The 24,417-nt window shown below is 37.4% G+C and overlaps 2 protein-coding genes across 15 annotated transcripts in view; one reads left to right on the plus strand and one right to left on the minus strand.

The window, feature by feature from the left end:
• The window catches only part of adgrg4a (adhesion G protein-coupled receptor G4a), a 17,344-nt gene extending 13,454 nt beyond the window's left edge, over nt 1-3,890 (minus strand). The window contains exons 1-9 of the mRNA XM_058396511.1: nt 3,751-3,890; nt 3,536-3,640; nt 2,768-3,397; nt 2,499-2,596; nt 2,340-2,398; nt 2,032-2,086; nt 1,904-1,935; nt 1,648-1,799; nt 24-109 (exon numbers count right to left, since the gene is read on the minus strand). Coding sequence (XP_058252494.1) covers nt 24-109; nt 1,648-1,799; nt 1,904-1,935; nt 2,032-2,086; nt 2,340-2,398; nt 2,499-2,596; nt 2,768-3,397; nt 3,536-3,608 — 1,185 coding nt within the window. The 5' untranslated portion in view covers nt 3,609-3,640; nt 3,751-3,890. The remainder of the gene's footprint in view (nt 1-23; nt 110-1,647; nt 1,800-1,903; nt 1,936-2,031; nt 2,087-2,339; nt 2,399-2,498; nt 2,597-2,767; nt 3,398-3,535; nt 3,641-3,750) is intronic.
• Nucleotides 3,891-7,435: 3,545 nt separating this feature from the next.
• Nucleotides 7,436-24,417, plus strand: part of map7d3 (MAP7 domain containing 3) — a 33,372-nt gene continuing 16,390 nt past the window's right edge. For 3 of the 14 annotated variants that reach the window (XM_058397089.1, XM_058397090.1, XM_058397091.1), the window contains exons 1-10: nt 7,436-7,550; nt 15,963-16,061; nt 17,671-17,751; nt 17,887-18,050; nt 18,745-18,853; nt 19,368-19,463; nt 20,091-20,195; nt 21,111-21,206; nt 22,485-22,580; nt 24,049-24,168. In XM_058397089.1, coding sequence (XP_058253072.1) covers nt 7,505-7,550; nt 15,963-16,061; nt 17,671-17,751; nt 17,887-18,050; nt 18,745-18,853; nt 19,368-19,463; nt 20,091-20,195; nt 21,111-21,206; nt 22,485-22,580; nt 24,049-24,168 — 1,012 coding nt within the window. In that variant the 5' untranslated portion in view covers nt 7,436-7,504. The remainder of the gene's footprint in view (nt 7,551-15,962; nt 16,062-17,670; nt 17,752-17,886; nt 18,051-18,744; nt 18,854-19,367; nt 19,464-20,090; nt 20,196-21,110; nt 21,207-22,484; nt 22,581-24,048; nt 24,169-24,417) is intronic. The other 11 variants (XM_058397094.1, XM_058397095.1, XM_058397096.1 and 8 more) reach the window with 7 other exon arrangements.

The raw sequence follows: 24,417 nt of genomic DNA on the forward strand, positions 1-24,417 counted from the left end.
TGTGTGTGTGTGTGTGTGTTCACCCAGAGTAGAATGGTCTCAGATGTGTCCCCCACTGAAACGTTCATTGTAAGGTTCATATGAACTCTATAAAAAGTGTCTATAAATTCTGGAAAAGAGAAAAAAATAAACATTGTCCAGGTTAATAGTTATTAGAGTAAAACATAAGATTCAGGAGTGACACTTTGCACTGAATTTCCCTTGATTAATGATCATTAACAAACCATTAACTTCAGCATATATAACCCAATAACAGTATATACAGTACATATATTTTATTGGTGTTTGTTCAATGTAAACTGAAGAGAATTACCTAATGATTCTTTGATTAATTTCCAGATGTTTGTTTAGTACATTAATTAATAAAGACATCAATCATCAGTGGTAATTACTTTGTTAACATTAGTATGTATTAATAATGTCATATCACTTCCCGTCTCACTCAGACACTCAAGATGTCAGATAAGGAACTACAGACCTTGTCAACTGATTCAGCTCTTTTCTACTTTTCTTTTTAAATACAGCTGAAATTGTTTCATAAAATAACAACAAACAAAAATGTTGACATTACTATGCAATGGAATTTATGAACTCACTTTAGTGACGTTACTGTGCCTGATGTGCTTCATTTCAAAAATACATTACTGCTTCTTTCAAACACATGACATTATTCACAATGTAGGAGTAACAAGAGGTTTCCATTGAAGCATTTTAATTGCATGACACTACAAGAGTAATGCTACATTTTCTCAGCATTCACGTAAAAGAGCTGAATCGTAAGCGAACGCACATCACATAGTCATGTTTGGGGCAGAGTCCAGTCCCTGTTAGTACCAGACTGCAAGTAGCCAGTCTTCTATTCTGATTGACAGTCTGGTTTTGACAAGCTCTGCATAGTTTATGAGTTTGTCTTGGCTTACTATGTTCTGTTTGCTGGTAGTTTGCCTCTGCCTGCTTTCATTTTAATAGTGTTTGCTTTATCCTTTTGGATTGTGTACTTTGATATTGTTAATAAACCTGTGCAGGTTTCCTGGTTTGTTAGATTTTTAATGCTGTAAATAAAGTTAATTAGGAATACTTAATGTAATTATGCTAATTATTATTATTGTTTTGCACAGTATTGTCCTGCACTGTTGTACAGTTAAAATTATGTCTTACTGCCTTATGTGCCTTTCTGTTCATTTGTACAGCTCAGAGTCTTGCAATTAAAAATTTACTTCAGGAATTATATACTGTATAGTACTTTGTATGTCTCAAAGTAGTTGGGGCTCTAAAGGAAATTTGCATTATAAGGTTTTATATGCCATTCACCTTCAACTCAGAAGGACCACTAATACTAAGGTCATGACTGCTCAGATCTATCTGCTCCTGAAGTCTATAAATATATTAACTTGATCCCTAAGATGTCATCTAACAATTTAACATCAAACCTTAATAATGACGTCTGAATTAAATCGTAATAATCTTGGATACAGTTATCCTTTTCAGCACTTTTGCGATCATTTGCTATATCACTACAGCCTGTTGTTATAGAGCTCTTGGAGCCTTCAATAATGGACAAACAAGACAAACAAGAAGTGATGTTCATGCTGAAAACTCTTTATTGCGTATCATACATGAGAAACACACTCCAATTCATATGCTTACCTTGTGGAAGGATGTTCACAGAGGCCAGATCCGTCTCTAGGATGATGTGATCATTGTGGTTGTAGGTGGGTATTAACAGTGTCGAAAGCAGAGCCTGGGTGTCATCTACAGCAGCTGGAGGATTCACTGTCACATACACCAGACCTCTGAACCTTAACGATTAGCGGAGGAAAAACAGATATGAGGAATAGTCATATAAGATATGTGGAATTGATTCAGCTGTGTGAATGTATATTAACAGATGTATTCACTTTACCATTCAGTTTTAGGTAACAAATTTCTTCCATCCTGCACAGATGCACAATGGTTTATTAACACAGTATATACTTAACATCTCAACTCTTTGCAGTAGTATGTGATTATCTGTCCCTTAATTTGACCTACCTTAATTTCAGTGTTCTTCTGTCCGATGAGTTGTCTGTTTTTTTCTGATGTTTGGCTGATTTTAAACAGAAAGGATTTCAGAGTCAGGTAGATATAATGAAGAAAATGCTTTCATTATAGCATTGTTAACAAAAGCATTGTAAATAAATGAAACTGTGTGCATGTGAATTCAGGTTAGAAAAAAAAACAACATATCGGCAAATCCATGTTAAGATATTAGAATAAACAGAAGAACAAAAAATCCATACTTAAATCCTAAACATAAATCAAGAAGATGCATAAAAAGGTTTAGGACTTCATGGAATTACCTCAGATATGATATGAAAACATAATTCACTAAAATGTTCGAAGGGAAAATATTCTTCAGCTGTATTAAGGCAAAAGGAAAATAAAGGACATCCATTTAATATTCTGCAGGTTTAATGTGCTGCTATGTGATGAAAATGATGTCGATCATTTTTTCTTACCCACTGCTTTGTGATTTCCTTGATCTCACCAAAACTTAGATTATAAATCATCTTTTGTGTAATGGACATTTCCATATTTATCCTATACTTTGGACATTCTGAAATGAGAGAAAGAATTCTAACTTAATAACTATAAACATATGCTGACCTTTTATAAATGTCAAATAGTCACAAGCTATATTTAAAGTATTCATCATCAAGTGTAGGAGAATCACAAAACTGTGTGAAGTGGAACCTGTGGTATAAATACAGTGTAAAGTTTGTCTCACCACACTTTAGCTTGTGGTCGATTATGGGCGGACAGCTTTGATACTCCCAGGTATTCATGCTCCAGGTTACAATGTTTCCACTAATACACTTCAAATCAGTAAGCTGTTGTGGGGTCAGTACCAATCCCCACATACGGAACAGCGTCATTTCTCCAAGCAAATTTTTTCCTGTCTCAAAAACCATAACTCCACCAACAATTCTGTGAGATACCCCCAATGTCAGAGTGCCATTCGGAGCCAGGCTACTGGGCATTGAATCATTTACCTTAGAATTTAAGTAAACTGTGCCATTAATAATCAGCTGGAAATTTCGAGTGAGATTTGACCATGTCATACAAATTGTGTGCCAACTCTCAAGGGGCAGCTCATGTGCAACCATCCATTTATAGCCAAAAAGCCAGGCTTTCAAATTACCCCCTATTCCACCTAAGCCAAGCTCGATATTGTGTCCTCCCGGCTTAGTGTACACAAAAGCAGTCCATTCTGGAGTGCTGATCCATCGCTTGATGTCAACACACACACTCAGTTCCAATAAAGAGGGTATATTAAAGGTTTTGCTCAGCTGCCAATGACATGACCTGAAACCTACAAAGTCCACCTTCTTTCCCCAGAGGCTGGGATTGGCAGAAACTGAAAGATCAAAACATTTGGAGTTTGTGATACAAGAAATTACAGTATGGTTAATGAAACAAACGTGCATAGAATCTTGAGATTTAAGTACTGAAAGATTAGTATATGAGTATATAGACTATTATTGAGCAACTTTACCTGAACATAAGAGATAGCTCCCAAATATCCATGCACAAACAGTAAAAGTCAGGCATTTCTTAAGTTTGCCCATGGTCAGAGTCTTGTGAAACAGGATATTTCTTCCTTTACATGTTAAACAAATAGATATGCGCAATAACACGTTTTTTTTCGTTCACAATCTTTTCATGATGTAATAGTTCATACATAATTATATATATAACAATATTACTTACTGAGCTACGACATCTTCGTATGACATGGAAAATGTCAAAAATGTAACAATAAACCATCCAATGCAAGGCAGATATCCTTGTATACTGAAGTCAGGCCATGCGTTTTGATCTCTGGTATGAAAGCAAAGGAAGTTATTGTGCTGGATGTTTACAGCCACTCCTGCTCTCTTCAGCAGTTAATCATTAAACACAGAGAACGCAATGAACCTAATAATGTGTATCAATAAATTGATATAAGCTACCATAAAAAACAGGTGTATAAAATGAGGCTGCAAGCAGCCTAAGCCATGTGTTTTGTGAAACGATGGAATCAAAATGTAAATGTTTACACAGAGACAGCTTACTTCACAAGACTTTTATAGGAACATTGCATGATGCCATTGACATAACTCATATGTCTAAGACAAGGCACACCTTGCCAAAGGTTATGATGATAAGCAAGACAAAACTGGAAATCACTCATACTGTATAAGCACTAGAACGAAGTGGTCTAGAAAAGAAACAAGGTATGCATTAGAAAATTCTTATAGCTGACTAACACCATTTACTGCTTCGTTTAACTGTTTCAGATTGTGCTTTACTTTATGCTTATGGCACACTAGGTTGTTAGACAGGTTGTTATCAGCTAGATAGAGCTCAAATTAAATGGTGGTAAAATAATCAAAGCGGCAAAATTTGTGCATCTAAGTACAACATGGATGTTCCACAAACAGTTCACAGCCTGTGTCTACCTGCTTGGTGATTAGAGCGAGTTTGCTGGGGTCCTTCTCAAACAAATCTAATTAGATCTTTTTTTTCTTATAGCCTTGACCCAGCCAAGTGTGCAGAGATAGACTCGCAAATATGACAACTGTGTGTGGTCATAAATTCTAATTGGGAGTTTGTAACCATGGTTCTCAGTGTGAAGTGTGGGAACCCTATGGTTTTGTGAAGCATAAATGAAATCATAACCAACTTTATCAAAGTTATATTTATTATTCAGCCTCCTCTGAAAGTACTGAAATGACAAGGCCAATTCATTTATTTGTGCTATACAATGAAGACTTATCAGATTGTCAGCTTTCATTTCCTGAGATTTAAACTAGATGTGTTAAACAACATGGTACTTTTTGTTTAAATCCCACCCATTTTTCAAGTGATCAAAAATATTGGAACATTTTCCTGACAGGCCTTTCTTATTGCCCAGGTATGCCCTGTTAAACTGATTAAACAAAAGTAAGAACACATTTTGTTGTTTTGGCCTGATCCTCTGATTTCTTAGGCACTTTTGTGTTAAATATTTACAAAATCAATCTTGTTCGTGTGTCTCTAAAAAAACTGTGAATTTGTTAAGAGCCTTCTTACTGATGAATACATAATGTCTAGTGAATTTAATGATCATTTGCAAATATATTCTGTTAGTGGAAAGTTCATAAACTGAAAGCTTTGTCTCAGCAAATTACAAACTATAATTGTACACAGTGTGCCAAATATTTGGATAGCTGGAGCTCCTTCATCATTTTTTTATAAATCTGCCCTGAGAGGATGCACAATTAATTTACTTTACAATTAAATGGCCGCTTGGTCTGACAAAAGCTTGAAGCTTTTGACTCAAGATTTCTTGTTCATAACTGAACCATCAGAGTTGCTTTCATGCTAATTTTTGTTGTTTTAATCACTGTAGCGCCACCGTGTGGCCTAATGGGGTGAGACTTTGTGCTGTTGCTAACTGGTGAAGAGCCAAGCCTTCAGATTTGTTCTGCATGATCAGTTTCAGGGCAGAAAATAAATAAATCAATACATACATAAATAGAAGTCTCAGTGCTTCGTTCCCTAACAATCACTACCTAAGTCCACGCAATAAGAACTTGTTAATGATCTACGAATAGAGGCCACCGTTCTTCTCTATCAGGTCTTTCAGGTCACTGACTTACACACATCCTAACAAATAAACATAAAATCTTATGAACCAATGATGAAAACCTTACAGACTATAAATAGTGTAATACACTACTATTAGATCAAATATAGGTATATCGATACAGGAAACAGCACACACATTTCTATGTCAGTGGTACTATTTACAATGATTCATGTGTGATCACCAAGCTTTTCAAGAATTTTATGAGGGGGCATAAAGTTTATTTCACGGCTATATTTGTCAGGCAAAATGTACTGACATTAGCCTTTAACCTGCAATTTTTTTGCAATTTTCCAGATTTTCCTAAACTTGGTCTTCAGTGTTGTTTACCATTAACAATAACAATAAGAATGAGTGGTCTCCACACAGAAATCTTTATTTGTCCTTTATGGCATGCAGTAATCAGTACTACTGAATCATTGGACTCATCAGCTTAAAAGCTCCACTCTGCCTGAGCTCCACAGCCTGAATGATGCTTCAGATAAGCAGCATGATGCCTGATTGAGGTGATGTGACCTGAATCAGTACAGATACAAACTGTATTTATGCCTTAAAACTGTTTATTTATCATTTATTCAGCTTTATTTCATTATTATTTGCTTTGGATTAAAAGTATCATTTCAAAGCATCTAATAATGTTTACTGAAGATGATTGAATAAATTTATTTTATGAATGAATGAATCACTGTGCCTCCAGGCTCACTGTACATGACACTCTGTTGTGTACACATTGCACATAAGCACAGCATAAAATCTAAAGAAAAATAGTGATACCATTGCACAGTTTACTAACTGTAATTACAGGTACTGTTACTCTAATGTAGTGTACAGACCCAGCCAAAGGAAAAGGAAAAAAAATCCAGATATCTGATTCCACAGGCTATGACTGAAGTGCCTCCTTCTATTTCCATCAGCAGCACACAGTGAAGTCGATGGAAAGGTCACAAGACGGTTAGCCTGTCAATTTGCCAGTGACCTACAGTGATAAAAAATAAATTTTATAGGAATGTATTTTGTTACGCTCCTTGGTGTATATTTGGTTTGAATTATACACTCTGCCTGAAAGGACTTGCTGTATATCACTTTACTCCTGGTTCAGAATTACATATGCAGTAAACAATCTGGATGTCCTTTGTGCACCCTCATGGCTATTTTTAGACTAACATTCCAATGTGATATTTATTAAAGAAGCTAATAGATCAGTGCTTGTCCAAGCCTAACAGTGAATGAAATTCTACATTCATTTCTCATAACAGTCCAGGGCCAGTTGAATTATGACATGACCTTCCACCTGACATGATACCCCTTCCATTAACACCTGCTTCAGGGTTAAATAACAAGGATGTCACTACATTATTCAGTGTAACTGAGACCTAACTAAAATATTAATGAGTAGACATGCAGGCTAGGGCTCAGGAGATAGTGGAACAGGAGAAGTAGTGTTAAGAGACTGTAAAGATGGACTAGTGTGCCAAGAGCAGAGTGTTTTCTTTAAAGGAGTGGCTCACCGCTATGGAGCTCCCTTCAAATTCCAAATCCTGTCACGTGCACTCTTTACAATACACGCATGAGGATGTCTTGTTTTTCTAGCTTATTGGCAATAAACTGCACATGTTATGAATAGATATTTACAACGATTTGATTTTTTTAAAATGTAATTAAGCCAAATAAACCTGAGCGTTATTCCTTTTGACAAATTAACTTTTAATGATCAATTAACGTTCAGTTTCAGATAGTCGGTAGATGGCGCTGTAACGCTCTGTTGTTGTGTCTGTGCGCGTGCCCGGCTTGCGCGCGCAGCGAGCTAATGAATGTAGGAGAAAAAAAAAAGAGAGAAGGAAAACTTCGATAAAAATGGCGGAAGGTGCAACGTCTCTGAAAGGATTGCGAGCTCAAATGGGTAAGAATTCAACTATTTCATTCGTTTTCACAGAGTTCCCCGAATGAAAGTATAATATCAGGCTTCTGTAACAAGCTTTGAGTGTTTTGAGGCAGTTTCTATGATTCCGGGCTGAAAGTCAGCCGCTTTCTCATCCAGACAGGCTGCAGTTTAGCGGGCTCCGAGATGTGCAGATAAATCGCGGTAAAGCCTGTTTACCGGTAAAATAATGTTAGTGCAGAAAACTTGAGCCTAGCCTAAAAATGTGGTGTTTTTCTGCGTGACTGCTTAGTTTTTAACTAATTATGGACATAGCTAGCTAACTGTGTAGGTCTGTCCGGGTTTGTATACTGTCTAATGATTTACAGGGATTTTTAAAAAGGGGTTTTAAGTAATGTTAGCGTCAGAGAAGTGAATTGTTATGGTTTGCTTTAGTTGACACAGATCTGTGTGTGTGTGTGTGTGTGTGTGTGTGTGTGTTTAACTGGCTTGGCTGGCGCCTCTCAGGGACACGTAGCTAAGGATGCTCCTGTCATCTTGTGACGGACTAGCTGACTAGCTAAATTAGCTGTAGGGTCAAACAACTCATTATTGTAGTGAATAGCGACAAGTAAATATATTTTTAGCGCGTTTTTCTAATAGTAAATACAGATTCGCTTGAATACAGTTGAAGGATTCGTTGGCTTATAATTGTGGGTAAGTTAGCTAACTAGCATAACTTATCCGTAGCAACTCTGCACACTTACCCGGCGAGCTAATTTGCCGTTAGCGACCGTTCGTTTGTGGTATTAATCTCGCCCGACATGGGCATGGTATCTGTCTAATCTGAGCTTTTTAACACCTAATTCATCGAAAGTAGGGTTGTCACGATACCAACCATCGATACCATTAGATGCAGTATTGTGATGCTCTCTACTGAAAAATAAAGCAAGTCAAAATGTAATAAGATCAAGGCTGGGATTAAAACACGTTAGGTTAAATTAGTTTGTTAGCTTGTTAGTAGGAAGCTCGTTAACAACTTTATTACAAAACAGCTATTGGGTCCCCAGTTTGAGCCCAAAATCAGGTTACTGTCTGAGTTTTGTGCATGTTCTCCCAGTGTTCATGTGGGTTTCCTCCTAAAACATGTTGGAGGTGTGAATGTGTGTTGAATGATGCCTTCCAGCCCTGTGCTAGACTGCCAGACCATCCAAGATGTGCTCTCACCTCATGTCTCCTGTTCTTGGCCTTGATCCTGAGCATAAAGCAGTTGCAGAATAATTTAACATGGAATCAAACATTTAATGTTTCGAGTAGCACTGCTCAATTAGCCCCAAGTTACACTGTTATGAAATGGAAAAACATCCACTTCAGCATCCGGTGCAGAACTGAGAGAAACCCTCTAGCATCAAGCATCATAAATTCATAAGCTTGCAGTGATTTGCATGCATAATATCACTTTCTGTTCCGAACATGAATTTATTCCATCATACTGTAGCGCTTCAGAACTAGACTGTATCTAAATGTATTAACCTGCTGTTATAATACACATTGTGGAATTTTGCCAATGCGAATCAAATTAGCAGTAATGAAATGATTAAATATTATAGAATCAAACCATTTACCACAGTGTAGTACTGTGAACAGCAAGTGAAGGGACTTTAATAGCCAGAAGTTGTATAGGATCTATACTGTACTTTCTTCTTTCACAATGCATCTTTTTAATTACGTCAAACTCACTACTTAATAAAACACTTGAATTGCCTGTAGGTATATATAACATGAGATGAAACTTTAAAAAAAAAAAAGAAAAAAAAAAGGCAATATTGGGCATGGGAATTGACTTCATTTTACGCTGTATTGCACAATGCCATTTTGATAGTCTTGATCTGCCAAGGTGACACTAACAAGAGCCTCAATTGAAATCACATCTTGCAGGCCACAAAATAGGACTCTCTGGCCTGATTGCTGAATTCCGAACAATGTGGGAAGACCCGGTGGTAGAGGAAGAAATTCCTACAGTAAACAGTAAGGCCAATTGTGAGCTAGTGTGTCCTGGCCCACTCCACCAGCCAGAACCTCAGTAAGTCCATTTGGCATTGGCTAAGAGGTCCACTTGTGCCTTTCCAAACTGGACACCACCTCTGAGTGCAGGCACCCTGCTGAAAGCGCTGTCTCTACAGTGCATCTGCTGAACAGTTCCATCCGTGCCATCCCGGGATATGAGTTGCTCTCAGAGAAGCTAACAGAAGAGAGGAGGTGACCTAAGGAGCTTTTGTGCAAGGCATCAGCTGACCTCATGGTGACTGATGAATCACTGAGGGTAATTTGGCTAGATAAATGCCCTTGAATGGCTGCAAAAGTATGAAATCTTATCGCTGCAGTCATGAAGAGATGCGAGTCTGTATTATCTCATTGTTAGTAGTCTATTTGGCTGGTGACTTGAACGCATTTCAAGTCAAACAAGACTAACTCAAAAGCAAGTCTGAGTTTAAATAAGAACACTTGAGAGATGGGAGTTTATGGCAAGCTTTGGAGGATAGGCTACCTATAACTCCTACTGTAGTCGCAAGCTGTTACACAGAAAACAGAAGGGAATGATGGCCAAATGAGAGAGGTATTTATATATACTACATCATGGCTTTGTTGACAGTTTCAGCATGCCTGCTCTCTTTCTCTCTCTCTCTCTCTATTTGAAACCATTCCAAATTGTTGATGTATATTATATTTATATTTATATATATATATATATATTTATATATATATATATATATATATATATATATATATATATATATATATATATATATATATATATATATATATATATATATATATGAGAGAATATTTTATATATGAGCTTTATAAATGTTATTTTCACCTTGTTTAAAGCATAATGTGTTATATAATTTCACCTAGATGTGTTCAGTCTATTGGCAAAGAATCTTCAGCGTAATACAATATTGCAAGTTCCTTCATATATATTTAATATTGAGAGTATACCTTACTTGCCCTGTTAGAAACCGTTATCAGAGAGAATAGCTGTTAGTGGAGATGACGTGCATTTACACAGAGGTACAGGAAGATTTCAGCACAGTGCTGACGTCCTGCTTTTCTAGATGGAGTTTTATTGGTTTGTAGCAGAAGCATGTGATTCGTTGGGTCCAATAGAACAACATCTATGGGTTTTCCTGTTAAAATCCTATACTTTCGTGCAACATTTCACATATAGATTAGCAGTTTATCTAATATGTCTGATTGTTGTTCCTGCAGCCTACATTGGAGAAAATTTTAAAATGTCAGAGTGTTGAAGAAAATCATTTGATTGAAAAAGAGACCGTTCCTGGTGTGAGGATTTGTTAATCATTCAGGGATATACAGATCTTTTATGAACTGCCACTTCTTCAAACACTGATAGAAAGCTTATAGCTATGTTGATCGAGCTAGTTTAACATTGTAGATACATTGTACTAACATTTGTTAACTCTGAGCTACTACATAGACTTCCTGGATAATATGGTGTTGTGAACATTGACCTGAAAAGCATTGATTACATCAGTGGTTCTCAGAGTCGGGCCTCTGAGGCCCCGGAAGTGTAGCCACAGAGTCTGTGAAGATTTGATTGTTGTTATATTGTCTCATTGTTATTAGCCCGATTGGTTGGTGACTTGAATGCATTTCAAGCCAAACAAGAATAACTCAAAAGCAAGTCGTCCTTTAAATAATGACCCTTGGATCTCCTGTGTTTTGTCACTGAAAGGTTTAGAAATAATGCCTCCAATAATCAACCACAATATTATTGCAAACATTTACATAAGAGCCTGTTATTTATATTGTTGTTATGTTCAGAAAAGGTGTACCATGCAGTCTGTAGAGTTTATTTTGCAGATAAAACAATCCCTAGCTCCAGAACTCTTTATGACTGTACAGAAGAATAAGCTGCAGTGTAATGCTGTGTCCAAGTTGTTGTTTTTTTTTTCTTCTTCTTACCTGCAATGAGATCATTTATGAGTGTGAATATGAGTATATGGAACAGAAGGAGGGTGAGAGGGGGAGTCATAGTCATACCCTTTGTGAAGGCCTGCATTATTGACATGTGCAATAAAGCACTTCCTCTTGTCCTTGCTACTGCAACACACACACACACACACACACACACACACACACACATGCACTTGGACTGACTGCTTGTTGTAACAGGAGCCCACTGACCGGCTATGAGCCGACTCTCACTGCCTGGTGTTCCTCCCAGTGTGAAGGAATACAGAGGGCTGTAGTGTTTTTGCATGACTGTTCCTAGTGTTTCTCTAACCAAGTGAGTTTGGTTTGTTGCGAAATAAATAAAAAAAAAGTGCTCTCATTTACATTTTAATTTTCAATGTCTGTATCTGCTGTTCCTTTTACATTTAACGGCCTCCAACAGACGATAATTGATGATTATTCAGTCAAGAATCTGTTTTCAGCATAGTAACCTAAACTCTTTACTTTGAATCATCTGCAACACTTCTGTGAAAGAAAACCCTTGGCCCCAGAAGTGCCCTAGAGCAACCCAGATGTGAATATATCTACCATCTGAGAAGGGGCACTCCTGATAGCACAGGCTATTTTTCTGAAATTACAAACTGTACCTTAGTTATATTAATCAGTAGACATCGAAGTGATCAGCTTATTCAAAGGCTACCTTAAGCATTTGGTGAGTTACTGAAAATCTGATAGTAAGTAATAGCTGAAATAATTCTTAGCTATTAGCTATTATTTGTAATTACGTCTTATGGATACTTCTAAATCACTTGCAGGAAATGTATGATAACATGAAATGTGTAGTTGTGACGGATGTAGTTTGAATGTTTTTACCTTTGGTGACTGTAAACTTCTAATTCTACACCAGTCAACAACAACAACAACAAGAAGATGTAAAATAAAGAATAATGATAGAAGAAGACGAATCTTGATTGCTATAATGAATCAGCTTTTTTTTAATAGTGTCATTCTCATGCTTGGTAGAAGTGTGATCTGTGAGTCATTTAAGGAAATATTGTGGGACTAGTGATACTAATAGGACTAGCAGTAGTTATAGTATTAACTGGCACGTTTATACCATTTTAAAAGCAAAAACTCTAGGTGTAATTGTAGGGTGCGACACTGTTGGTATTTCATACGAAGTGACTTGTTTGTACACAAAGCTTTTTCACTCCTGTGCATGAGAGTGCTCATGTAAGGCTCTTAATTTGATATGTCTGTGTATTGAACAATACTTTTAATAGATTTTTATAATAAAGTAGGATTTTCTTAATGAAATGTGTTGCTTATTATGTGAGGTATAATAATCATTTGACTTACTCAAGCCCACACTCCCACTAAACAATTTCTTTATCTCAAATCAGGATATGGGGGTTTAAATACATTTTATAAGTTTCTCCAATTTTTCATATGCACTGGAAGATTCCACTAATCATCTAGGTCTTGGAGGTGGAAGTGTTTTGGCTTTCCAGCAAGTCATGAAGCTGGGCGCTAGTAAGAGGTGGACTGAAACTACTGAATATTTATTATTCATAATACAACAGCACTAAATCCACACTGTTCTCACTGTGTTGGTTTCTAAAAAAAAGATGAAGCAGCATATATACATCATACTCTCTGTGTGTATTTAAGAAGGGCTTCTCTAGAGCTTCAGAGAGCTATGTACCTCTGAGACAAGGGGCTAACAGAAGAATGGCACTGAAAGTGTAACCATGTTTAATTTTGTGACAATTTTGTGTACGGTTTTTGTTTTGTTATGCTGCTAAGAGTCCGAATGGCTCATATAAACACTTCATTATATTTCAGTTATTGTACATTTATAATACGCAATGATTTAATAAGTCGAAAATTTGGAAACTGACCATACCTGGCTGACCACTAACAATAATTAGGCAGTAAAACAAGAATAGGTCAGTCATGTGATATCCATTGGGAGCATCTTATACAAGGGGTAAAAAGTCATTTTAAGCTTTTGGGAAGGTCAAAACCTTGCAGTCATTAGTTCGAATGTTCCTAACAGTGCTTCAAGGTAACTGAAGGTTCGTGGCAGTGTTTTGATTTCCCAATAGTAACTGTGTTCATGATATTTGAGTATCTCATTTGTGCTTTATGGTGTAGTGTTCACCTGACCTGTATCACTGAAGTGCAGATATGTAATGTCTGTTTAAAGAACACTTGTTTGATGTTGCGTTGGCCAAAATGGATTATTCTCGCTTGTTGGCTCACTTGTTTGATGCATTGTTATTGTTGCTGTTTGGTGTCTTATATTTGCCTTAGTAAGATGGGCACAATTGCTTTGCTAGTGTTCATTGTTTGGCAGCTGTGTATTTGCATGCTGTATATTTTGTAGCCCACAGCAGCAAAAGGTGACTCAGTGTCCTTTTGCATACTGAGTAGAATCATCTGCTTCGTGGGTCTGAAGTGCTCTCAAACAGATGAGCAGCTCAGTTCTCTTCAGTCTGGACACAAGGGTAGCTTGTAGGCTGTTTTTAAAATCCCAAGAAATCTCATGCAAAGCACATTATTTAAGTGTGTGCTATAAGACTGGCTTGTCTTACTGACTCCCAAAAAACCCCCAATTAAAATTAGTTGTTAAGGAAATGAAAAGATGGTTTGGTTTTTACGTATTTTTTTATTTATTTGTTCATTTTGATGAACAGCATAATGTAAACCTCTCTGCCTTTTAGGCTAAGATCAAGTATAAGCACAATTGGGCATTTATGGAAAGTGTGCTTTTTGTAGATGTAAATGAAATACTGCGACAAGTCATGTAATATCCATGCCTCTTTAACTTAGCATCCAGCTCAGAGCTTCATGGTGCCTTAACTGAAGAATTAATGAGCTAATAAATATCCATGCATCAGATTCACTTTTACTTAACACCAATCCTTCTTATCATTTTTTTTTTTTTTTTTCCCTTTTATTTACAAGCCTCCCTTTTGTCGGATATGGATTATTAACATTATTTTGTTTTATAGATATTTGATAAGATACTGCTGTAACTAAGCTTTTATGTACTTCTTATAGATGTTAGAATTATTGCTGATAATAATGATGATGATTATATTAGCAGTAGTAGCGTATAAGTTCTAACTGTAAAAATAATTTGGCTTATCATTTTGAGCTCATTAAAATCCGTATTAGTATCAGCCAAGCTCTTTTACAAATGCTCACTGTCATCAGATTTACTTTGCTTCTCTTTGGCAGAAAAAAAGCCGTCATGATTGCATTTGGCCTGAGGAGTGTAGAAGTGGCTCTGACCTGATTGTCTAGTTATGTGTACATTGTTCATACCCAAATCCGTCAGTAATACAGCAATTTAGGCCAAATGATCACTTGCCAAAATGTTTTTGCTTACTGCATTACACTTGTTTTTGTTTTTTTGTCTATTGTCAGCTTGTTTGTATGTTAGAAGCCAGTTCTGCAGGTGTTACTTGGGGAATTGTTTGCTTAGGTTAATGTAGTACAGTCTGTTTTCATCTACTGTGTCAGATACCTCCAAAAAGATTTCAAAGACTCATTCCACCAGATATGCTTTTGCTCATGGCAGTTTCCACATGTGATCACCTCGCTTTGTTTTATTGTTGCTGCACTTCCGGTACAGCCATTTCCCCCTTGAAATTTTCTGCTGTGTTGGACGTTTCTGTTAACTCGGCCTGCTACTCAGCATTAATAGTGTGAATCGTGCCACCAACCTGACATGTCTGACAATATTCTACTGGTTAGTTTACTTTAAATTGATGAAGATGGTGTATTTTTTTTATATTGTGCCTCATACAGTGGTATTTTTTATTTAGTGGTGAATTGTTGGTTTATTATACCACTCCACATGTTCCAGAAGTTTGTCGATTCCTTTACAAACTGTCTCAATATGTCAAACTGTCAGCACTACTCATATCCTACATTTTATTTTACATTTGTTACGTTACATCAATTTGACCATTGCTGTGAAATGCATAATCATTTGCATCCCTGGTTTTCCCTCTACTGCGTGAGAAGAAATCAACACAATAGCTAGCTGCCAACAAATATCCCTCTTGTTTAAACCTACCTCTCTTACTGGAACGCATTCATGTCTTCTCTATATCTTTCCTTTCCTCCTCTACTCACAAAGCTTTACAGTATTGTCCCATCATGACAGAGGCTACATAATTAAACTTGCAAAAGGCAAGGCATTTGTTTTCTATTCATGTTCTATATATGTACTGTGTACACACCTACCCCTCTGTTACTTTTCTTCCCAAAGCCTCTGAATTTGACTGCACTGCAGTCTCACACTATTGTGGTCAATTCCGTGAGCACAGAATTCCTCTTGTTGTGTCGCATAAAAGCAGTTATGCTTTAGACATGCTTGACTTATTTCTGATGTTTTCTTTTTTATCAGGAATCTGTGGTTTATTGTTCTGCATTTTGTATTCCTTGTATCAAATGCAGCTGCAGCTGCGCAGGCCCAGGCTGAAGAGCGGCGGAGCCTGGCAGGAACCAGCCCAGCACCAGTTACAGCCAGTGCTACCAAGAGCCATACTAAACCAGGTATCAGCATAGATAATACACTAATGTACCATGTGTTTCTGTTTCTCTGGTCTGTTTAGATATGGCATATGTAAAAGAGCGGTACAATACATACAAAAATAAATAAATAAATCAAGAGACAGGGGTGTGTGTGTTAGGCAAACTTGAGTTTTGCCCCTGTTATTAACACAGGGGCAGATTGTACCACTGGTGGGTATTATGACACAATACTTGTAGGCATCTTCATGATATTAGACTAGGGCTGTCAATCGATTATAATATTTAATCACGATTAATCGCATGATTGTCATGAGTTAACTTGCCATTAATCACAACTTAATCGCGCATTTTTATCCATTCTAAATGTACCTTAAATGAATACTTTTTTAGTTTTTAATACTCTAATCAACATGGGCATGGACAAATATTGAAATGTATGTTGTTTATTATTAGTGAAACCATATCCAACATAGAGCATGAAGACTAGACATGTTTCAAAGGTCATAGATATTTTTCTTGTTCATGTCTATTAAACATATGAAAAAAAGAACATAGAAAACAATTACTTCTTTCTTTGCACTGAGCTATTTATTTACATAAGCCTGTTAACATTTTCAGATCACTTCTTCTAAACATGCAAAGTGTACACTTATTACTGAAACCACCTTAAATATAAAGCATAAAGAAAATAGACATGTTTTCAAATAACTTGTTCATGACAAACACATGAAGAAAAGAACATAGAAAGAACACAGGTTCACATTACATCTCCGCTGAAAACAATCTGAAAACAAAGTGTTGTCTGCCTTTGGCGAGGGGCAGGAGAGCTCTCTGTATCAGATGTATGCTTCGGCATCAAGTGATATTTTAAACTCGACGTGCTGCGGTGATAAGTTAATTCACATCCACAATAAATGCAGTCTTTTATCTTGTCGACAGAACCATCAGACATCGTTTTATATATAAAGAAGACGTTTTTCTTTCTCAATTTCGGCTTGCTGCTGCATCTCCCATTTCCCAAACTACGGGCAAGGCCGAGGGTCAAACAGAAAATGCGCGCTGCGTTAATCACGCGTTAATAAAATTAGTGCCGTTAAAATGAATTTGCCTTAACGCGTTAATAACGCGTTAATTTTGACAGCCCTATATTAGACATATTGAAAATGCGTAGGTAGGTTTCCTGAGACCCAGCTAATGGAAAAATGTTTAGAGGTTTTACAAAGATACAAAGATGGATACAGTTTGTTAGTTATAAAATTGCTAAACCATATTCAGTGTTTCACAATATATTTGTATATTTATAGTTTATTTATGTATTCTTAGTATTGTTTTATGATCACCCAGACTATGAACATTAGGAGCAAGTACCAGTGCTGCTACACAAATGCATCTGTCACAACTAATGCCATTAGTGCACTTCACTGACAGACCACAAGCCCTGTGTGTAAATGCTGTGAGGTTACCTGAGCTCTTAATTGAATCTAAAATATGGGCGAGCATGTGATTTGGATTATCGGTTTGGATTAACACCGTTGCTATCGGCTGAGTGGCTCTCTTAAAGAAGTGTGATGTTGATTTAGAATGAAGTATGCTGCTTCTGGGACATGAAGTATATGTGCATTCCCTGTAGTGATTGACGGAGCAGCACTTAGAATTGATGACAAACTCAGAGTAGCCAAAGAAAGAAGAGAAGAACAAGAAAAGCAGCAAGGTGGGTCATACATTTTGTTTTGTCTCACATGCTGTGCTTTTCTGTTACAAGCTTTAGAAGCAGCATGTGTATAATTTGCAGAAACTACACGCACACCATGTTAACGACTGCACATGTTCTGTGTGATCAATGTAGCAGTGCGTGGGTCTCAGATTCTAGAGCGGGAACGTAAGGCCAAGCTTCAGGTTGAGAGACAGATGGAGGAGAAACATAGAAAGCTAGAGGAGCAACGCAGGAAAGAGGAGCAGAGAAGATCTGCTGTGGAGGAGAAAAGAAAACAGAAACAGGAGGAGGAAAAGGTACGCTTGTTCCTTGTCTTTCTAACTTTCATGCCATTTATTGTTTTATATTTAATAAAATTTCAGTTTTATCTGAGCAGTGTATGGGGAATATAGGGACAGAGGCAGGGTGATTCCTCATATATTGAGCAGTGTAGATGCAACAATTTAAAGATATCTGGCACTGTTTAGACCTGTCAAGGAATTAACAGAGCCTGCTATAATCAACAGAGAACTATAAGTCCTCTGGAGCTCCATTGTAACCATAAACTTACCTCCTTATAGACTATGTATATACTATATAACTTATGTGTGGCCTGTAGTTACACAACAGGGGTGCATTAGCATAAGGAACGAGATTGAACACAAATGCTCTTCGTTTACTGTACTTTTGAAGAATAGATTTTTAAGAGGAAACGCTTTGCTAGAAGCTTATAGTGTTTCTTGGGAGAACACTTAGTGCTTCTCCATTGAATAGCATCATCACCACAGCGTAACAACTACTGGTATAATAGCCAGTCCAGAAGGACAATTCTCTTACAACTGTTTGATCATTTAATGGTCTGCCCTATTTTTAGCTCTGCCCGTATTTCCTGTGTAAGCAGATTCAGCTCTGGTAATTAAGAATGGCAAGGGTTGCTTCAGCTCTTCTTGTTCTTGTTTTTTCTGATGTACTTGGTGTTATGCTTATACAGTGTAATGTTTTGCTGTATAGGAGCACTATGCAGCAGTGATGCGGCGCACTCTGGAGCGCAGTCAGAGAGTGGAGCAGAGGCAGAAGAGATGGTCCTGGAGTGGCCTGTCTGACTCTGACAACAGAAATGGTACGAGCACTGAAGCAGAAATTTTCCTGAATTCTGTATTCCCATTTGTCCTTTTTTTCAAGGCATTTTTATTAGCCACAACGGATTTACATATGTGCTGTACTATAGACCCTAGACACAACACATACGTAACACAAATATAATAAAATAATACTCTGCATAGATCTGTTAATTTGCACATGTATGGTGTCCAATGTCTTGCTTTGGGCTGTTAGTTTTCATTCCCTCTGAAAGATCATATGACAAGCTATGCAAACCGTGTACTGCAGTTTCACTGCTGGTGCAGGCAATGAAACACTAGCAAGTCAATTTTAGTTTCAAAATTACATCTGAAATGCTAGAACTGCTTGAGTGTGTGTGTGTGTGTGTTTCATATGTTTACATTGGCCTGTGTAAGTTTGCTGGAGAACAGGTAACTCCCTAATGATCTCAGTTGTGTTTTTCCAACTCTCCCATTTTGCAGAGAGAGTATGCATCTCCCTTAGCAATGTGTTTGTCCATGCCCCTCCTGCAGGTGAGAGCGACAGTGGCCCCACCTCCTCCCCAGTCACTATAGTAATCTCCCCAGCCTCTCCGGTCTCCAAGCCTCCCAGAAGCCACACACCACAAGGTGGTCAATGCTTGCTTGCTTGCCCCTAGTGGCACAGCTTGGCACAAACTGGCTCCGTACCCTCTCTCCTTCTCACTCGCACATTCTTCACTGAATTGTTCTTTATGCCTTGTATTCACAACAAGGAAGTTCACAAGTGGTGCTCTCTTGTATCTCACTCACTCTTTTTCCTGACTTAATTGTATTCACCAATATGGGGCATCCAGTGACACATCTTAAAAAAGAAACAAAAAAAAAACAGCCCTTTATCTTTTAAGGTTTGTCTGCTTTCTTTTTCTCATTGACAACTAACTGCCTGCCACATTAGAATGCTTTGGTTTGGCATGTAACTTTCATGCTGCAAACATCTTTCTGCAACCTTGTGATACTTTATATCTGCTTTATATCTGCTTTTGGTTATGAGATTGTTCATCGCTAAGAACATACTCTGGAATATGTTTATAACATTGTCACTGAGAATATAGAAATCTTAGTTTTGTTGAGGATCTCTAAAATTCTATATTTGCTTTCATTACTGTCAGTCTTAAAGGTGTTGTAGCCTGTACTAAATGTTTCTTTCATTTAAGTGGGATTTCACTTAATCCCAAAATTTTGCTAACCTGGTATATCTGTATGTTGGTCCTATAGACAAGCGTTCTTCCTCTACTACAAACCTCAAACAGTCTGCCGACTCCCCTATCAGCAAGCGCCTCTCCTCTTCCTCCGCCACCCTCCCCAACTCTCCTGACAAAAGTAAGTTTTCCCTTGCTCATTTTCCTCACCCACCTCACCAACACCCCGTCACCGTGTTTACCTCCTCTCTCCCTTCATGCAGGATGTCTGCAGTTTTCTGTCTTATTCAGGGGCAACAAGACATGGCTGGTAACTCTTTGCAAGTGCCATCTTGCATGTCTCTAAATCAGAATTACTATGTTAATGTGATCTGACTGGAAAATAATCACTAGGGATGAGCATTTATGTGTCTTTTGATTCACATTGGTACTCTTGATTTTATCTTGTAGGGTTGTTTTGTATGAATAAATTTGTCAAGTGATTTGAATAGGATATCAACACCGTTTTTTGTTTCACCATGACAGAAAGGCTGCACTAAAAATACCTGTGGTAGTGCTGTTTTTCTCAACTGCTTTGTTTCTTCTAGATGGATCATTCGGTAGTGACTCAGCTGATTTTTTCCACTAGCACTATTTGTGTTGGATCAATGTTGATTTCCTTTTCTGAAGAACACTAAACGCTTTCTATTGTGGGATGGGCATGAGAATGTGGTTCCTGAAATCATATCACCTGAGTGTTTGTGAAATCATATACATCATAAAATGTTTTTATTTATGACTGTTACTTCATTTGAGAGGAAAGGTTCACAAAATTCCTAGTGCTCTTTTTCAATGTTGCTGTTGTATGCAGATCAGGGGAGAGAAGCATATAGTTTGTGTGTTTAAATGATAGAGGTAGGGATTATATCCACACTTACCAGGCTAATAAAAATTTATGAACTCTTGTACAAAATAAAGTATTTAGAAAAATATACAAAATCAGTAGGGAATAAACACATACAGGGTCTTGGATGCACCTTCAAAGCTGAGACATCATAAAGCATTCGCTTCTTTATTAAATCTTTGTTCTAGGTTGTGAGATCTCTTTGTCTTGTAGGTGCAAAGCGGAGGAGTTCATCTTTGAACCGGTTGCCTAGCAATGTCCCTCGGGTTTCTAAGGAAGCGCATAAACAGCCTCAGGTGGAAAAGACAGGTGCAGATTTTCCCCTCTTCCCTTTCTGCAGGCAGTTTTGCTGAAGCTCAATAAGAGTCAGATGGATCTCTCGAGAGTTGCATAAACTTAAGCTGGTCTGCCCTCCAATAAATATATGCATATATACATAGATACATGCACACAGAAATAAATATCAGACACTAAATAATCCATGTTAATTTATGTTATAAAGTGATCGGTGATAACATGTGAAATGGGGGTGGACTGGTCAGGCACCCAGGGTAAACTAAATTTATGTTATATTTATTAGTCATAATTGACCTTAAGACAAGACTGAAAAGTACCCCTTTAAAGAATTTTACAAAACAGATTTTCATTTAGTATGTGTAATCTGTTTAAACTTGCAGTTCAGGGTGGTGTATATACAGTAGTATAGTACCTATACCTTAGCTGAGGTGAATTTTTGAGTGTTTTTGCTAAGCAGATTATTTAGCACCTTCAGGTAGTCTCTTCTTAATCACTAACAGGCAAGTGTGTGGAAACATTGATGGAAGTAGGCAAAAAATCCAGCTGCCTCATAATGAAACATTCCGAGAGAAAATATAGAGCCCAATAGTGATATCTTTTACATGCAAATAATATCATTTACATGAAATGCAAAGAACACCAAAGCTTATAGCTGAAATGTTGACCAACAAGTTTGTGGTCACAAACACAATGATTATAGTTTGTTTCATTTAGTTTATATTAATACACTTACCTTAACTAGCTGATAATGAAGTTATTACATTGTTAGTTTAGTGCATGTTTTAGCTTAGTCAAATATGATTACAGACATCCAAAATATGGGACTGGACAGCACACTAGAGCTGTTATTTACCCTGGTGGGCTAACTATTGTATTTGTCATTTGTCCACCCATGCAAAAGGTGGGGCTTGTGTATTTTAAAAGGCCATATTATTGCCTGACAGGGCTTACTGTGCAGTATAACCACAAAGCCTTCTGCATTCATTTTAGTACAAAGATGTTCAATACAAAGCACTAAGTGACTGAACAGTACTAAAAAGGCTTTTATCATTAACAAGAAAAAAATGTACAGTTGGTAAAAGATGACAGTTTAGCGTCTTGCTGTATTCCGTTTATAGTAAGGACTATATGTTTACAAGCCTGTTTTTTTTTTACTTCATTTTAAAAAATGCTGAATGCTAAAAAAAAAAAAAAATGCCTGAAACTAAAATAAATGAGATTTAAATGCTCAGAAGAACTAGGCTACCTCCCGTTCTAGTCTTTAACTTTGTCGGTGATAATTGTCTTTAGATCCTGTCCTGAAGAAACGGAGCTCCTCCCTTTCCCGTGTGGGGAATAGAGCTCCACCCACTGGCAAACCAGAGAAACTCGCACCAATTGAATCAGGTGCTTTGTCTAATTATGGCTGTTTTATATGCATCCATGTGCATCTCCTAAATAACAAAAATACTGTTTTGAGCTGCCTGCCCTGCTCGTGTAATAACATACTATTGCAGCATGATGTTATACTAACCCACTGTTGCAGCACAGTATTATACTGCCCAAATCCAGCTAATGACATTGTTAGAATTGTCTGTGATAGAGTATTAAACGAATTTCTCCTGATTGTTTGAAGCCACAATTAACACTTAATATTTTTCTTCTGTATCACATCAAATAACAGTGACTTTTCTCTTAATGCATAATATAACACAATACTGTTTTAGCAGGCTTATGGGTGCTGCTGTTTTGTGCTTCTCAGTGTTTGCTGTTGCATGCTGAGGTCATAACTACTCATGCAATTTCTCTCCCTGAGCTGTTGACCAAGAATGGAAGCTTTGTCTACTAACGTAATGTTTCTATATGAACACTGCATTGTTTTCTCTTCCAGAATATACTTGTGTATGTGTGTGCACACGCATGTTCGTGTGTGTGTGTGTGTGTGTGTGTGTGTGTGTGTGTGTGTGTGTGTGTGCGTGCGCGCGCACGTGTGTGTGAGAGAGAGAAATGGACAGAAAGGGGGAGGGAGGGGAGTGTGAGTATGTGTACCAGTTAAATCCTCTTAAAGAGTCTCTATCCTACAGCCACACTATCAGTTGCCCACTAATGACCTGCAGCCCTTTAATAAAACAAGAGTACATTTCAGAAAACATCAACCAGACAGAGCTCTGCCTCCACTACACTGTGCCATAGGAGGTGGGGAAAAACTGGCCATTCTAACCAGCTTAACAGCTACAGGGCACACAACTTCTATATGATGCCAGAGCTCTTTGTATCTCCTGCAAGAGAATAAAACTCTGGCAAAATTTATTAAGCTACAGTATTATGTTTTGTCATTCACTATCATGAGAGCTATACAGTAGAGACCAAACTTGGAATTAAATTCTTTATAGTTCAGGATACAAAGATCAGATTAATGCATATCCTAAATGGATAAATGTAAATGTTAGGCTTATAGATGCATTTGATTGTCTACATCTGGTATCCTGCTTATTCATGAAAACTAACCTAAAGAAACACATTTCCCTTTTGTGTGGCTCTTGATTTCACCTGAATGCTGGATCCACATGTACCTATTTATTTGTTTATTTATTTATTTATTTATTTATTTATTACCACCTGTCTAATGTTCCACTAATCTCCCTACAGTAACCTTACATGACTCTGGTCATGTAACAGCCTGGTGACTTGAGCACAATAATCATTAGTGTCATGTTGGTGTCTCCTTGTTTTTGTTTTTTTTAAGGTTTTAGCTATCCCTGTGTCACTAACCCTTCCCCACATCACTGTGTTTATCCTTCAACATTCTATCTCTTTTGTTTTCTGTTTATTTTAATATTTTTCGGGTGTTGCCATGCTGCGCGTGCGTGTGTAGCCCATCGCCCGTTGGCCTTGGACAGCAGTGTCCTCAGTCGTCTCCTCACCCCTACCCAGGCCTCTCTAGCTAGGAGCAAGAGTGCAGCAGCCCTTTCAGCCCATGGAACGGATGAGACAGGTAACCTAGAGAAAATCTAAAGAGAGTGAAAGGGACCAATTCATGTAGAAACTGATGGCTGTAGTGTTGGTGGGGATTTATGCTATTTTGGTCTGTGGTGCATGACAATGTGCAGTGATTAAGCATGCTTGAATACTTCCACTTAAGCAATCATGTCCATGAAAGTCATGCAGTTGATTGAACACTCTAAAAATAGTAAATCAGTGCAACTTGAATTGAGTTGTAAGGGCACACCTATAAGTCAAAATC

Source organism: Hemibagrus wyckioides, linkage group LG08 (genome assembly GCF_019097595.1).
Source record: "Hemibagrus wyckioides isolate EC202008001 linkage group LG08, SWU_Hwy_1.0, whole genome shotgun sequence".
Lineage (NCBI taxonomy): Eukaryota > Metazoa > Chordata > Actinopteri > Siluriformes > Bagridae > Hemibagrus > Hemibagrus wyckioides.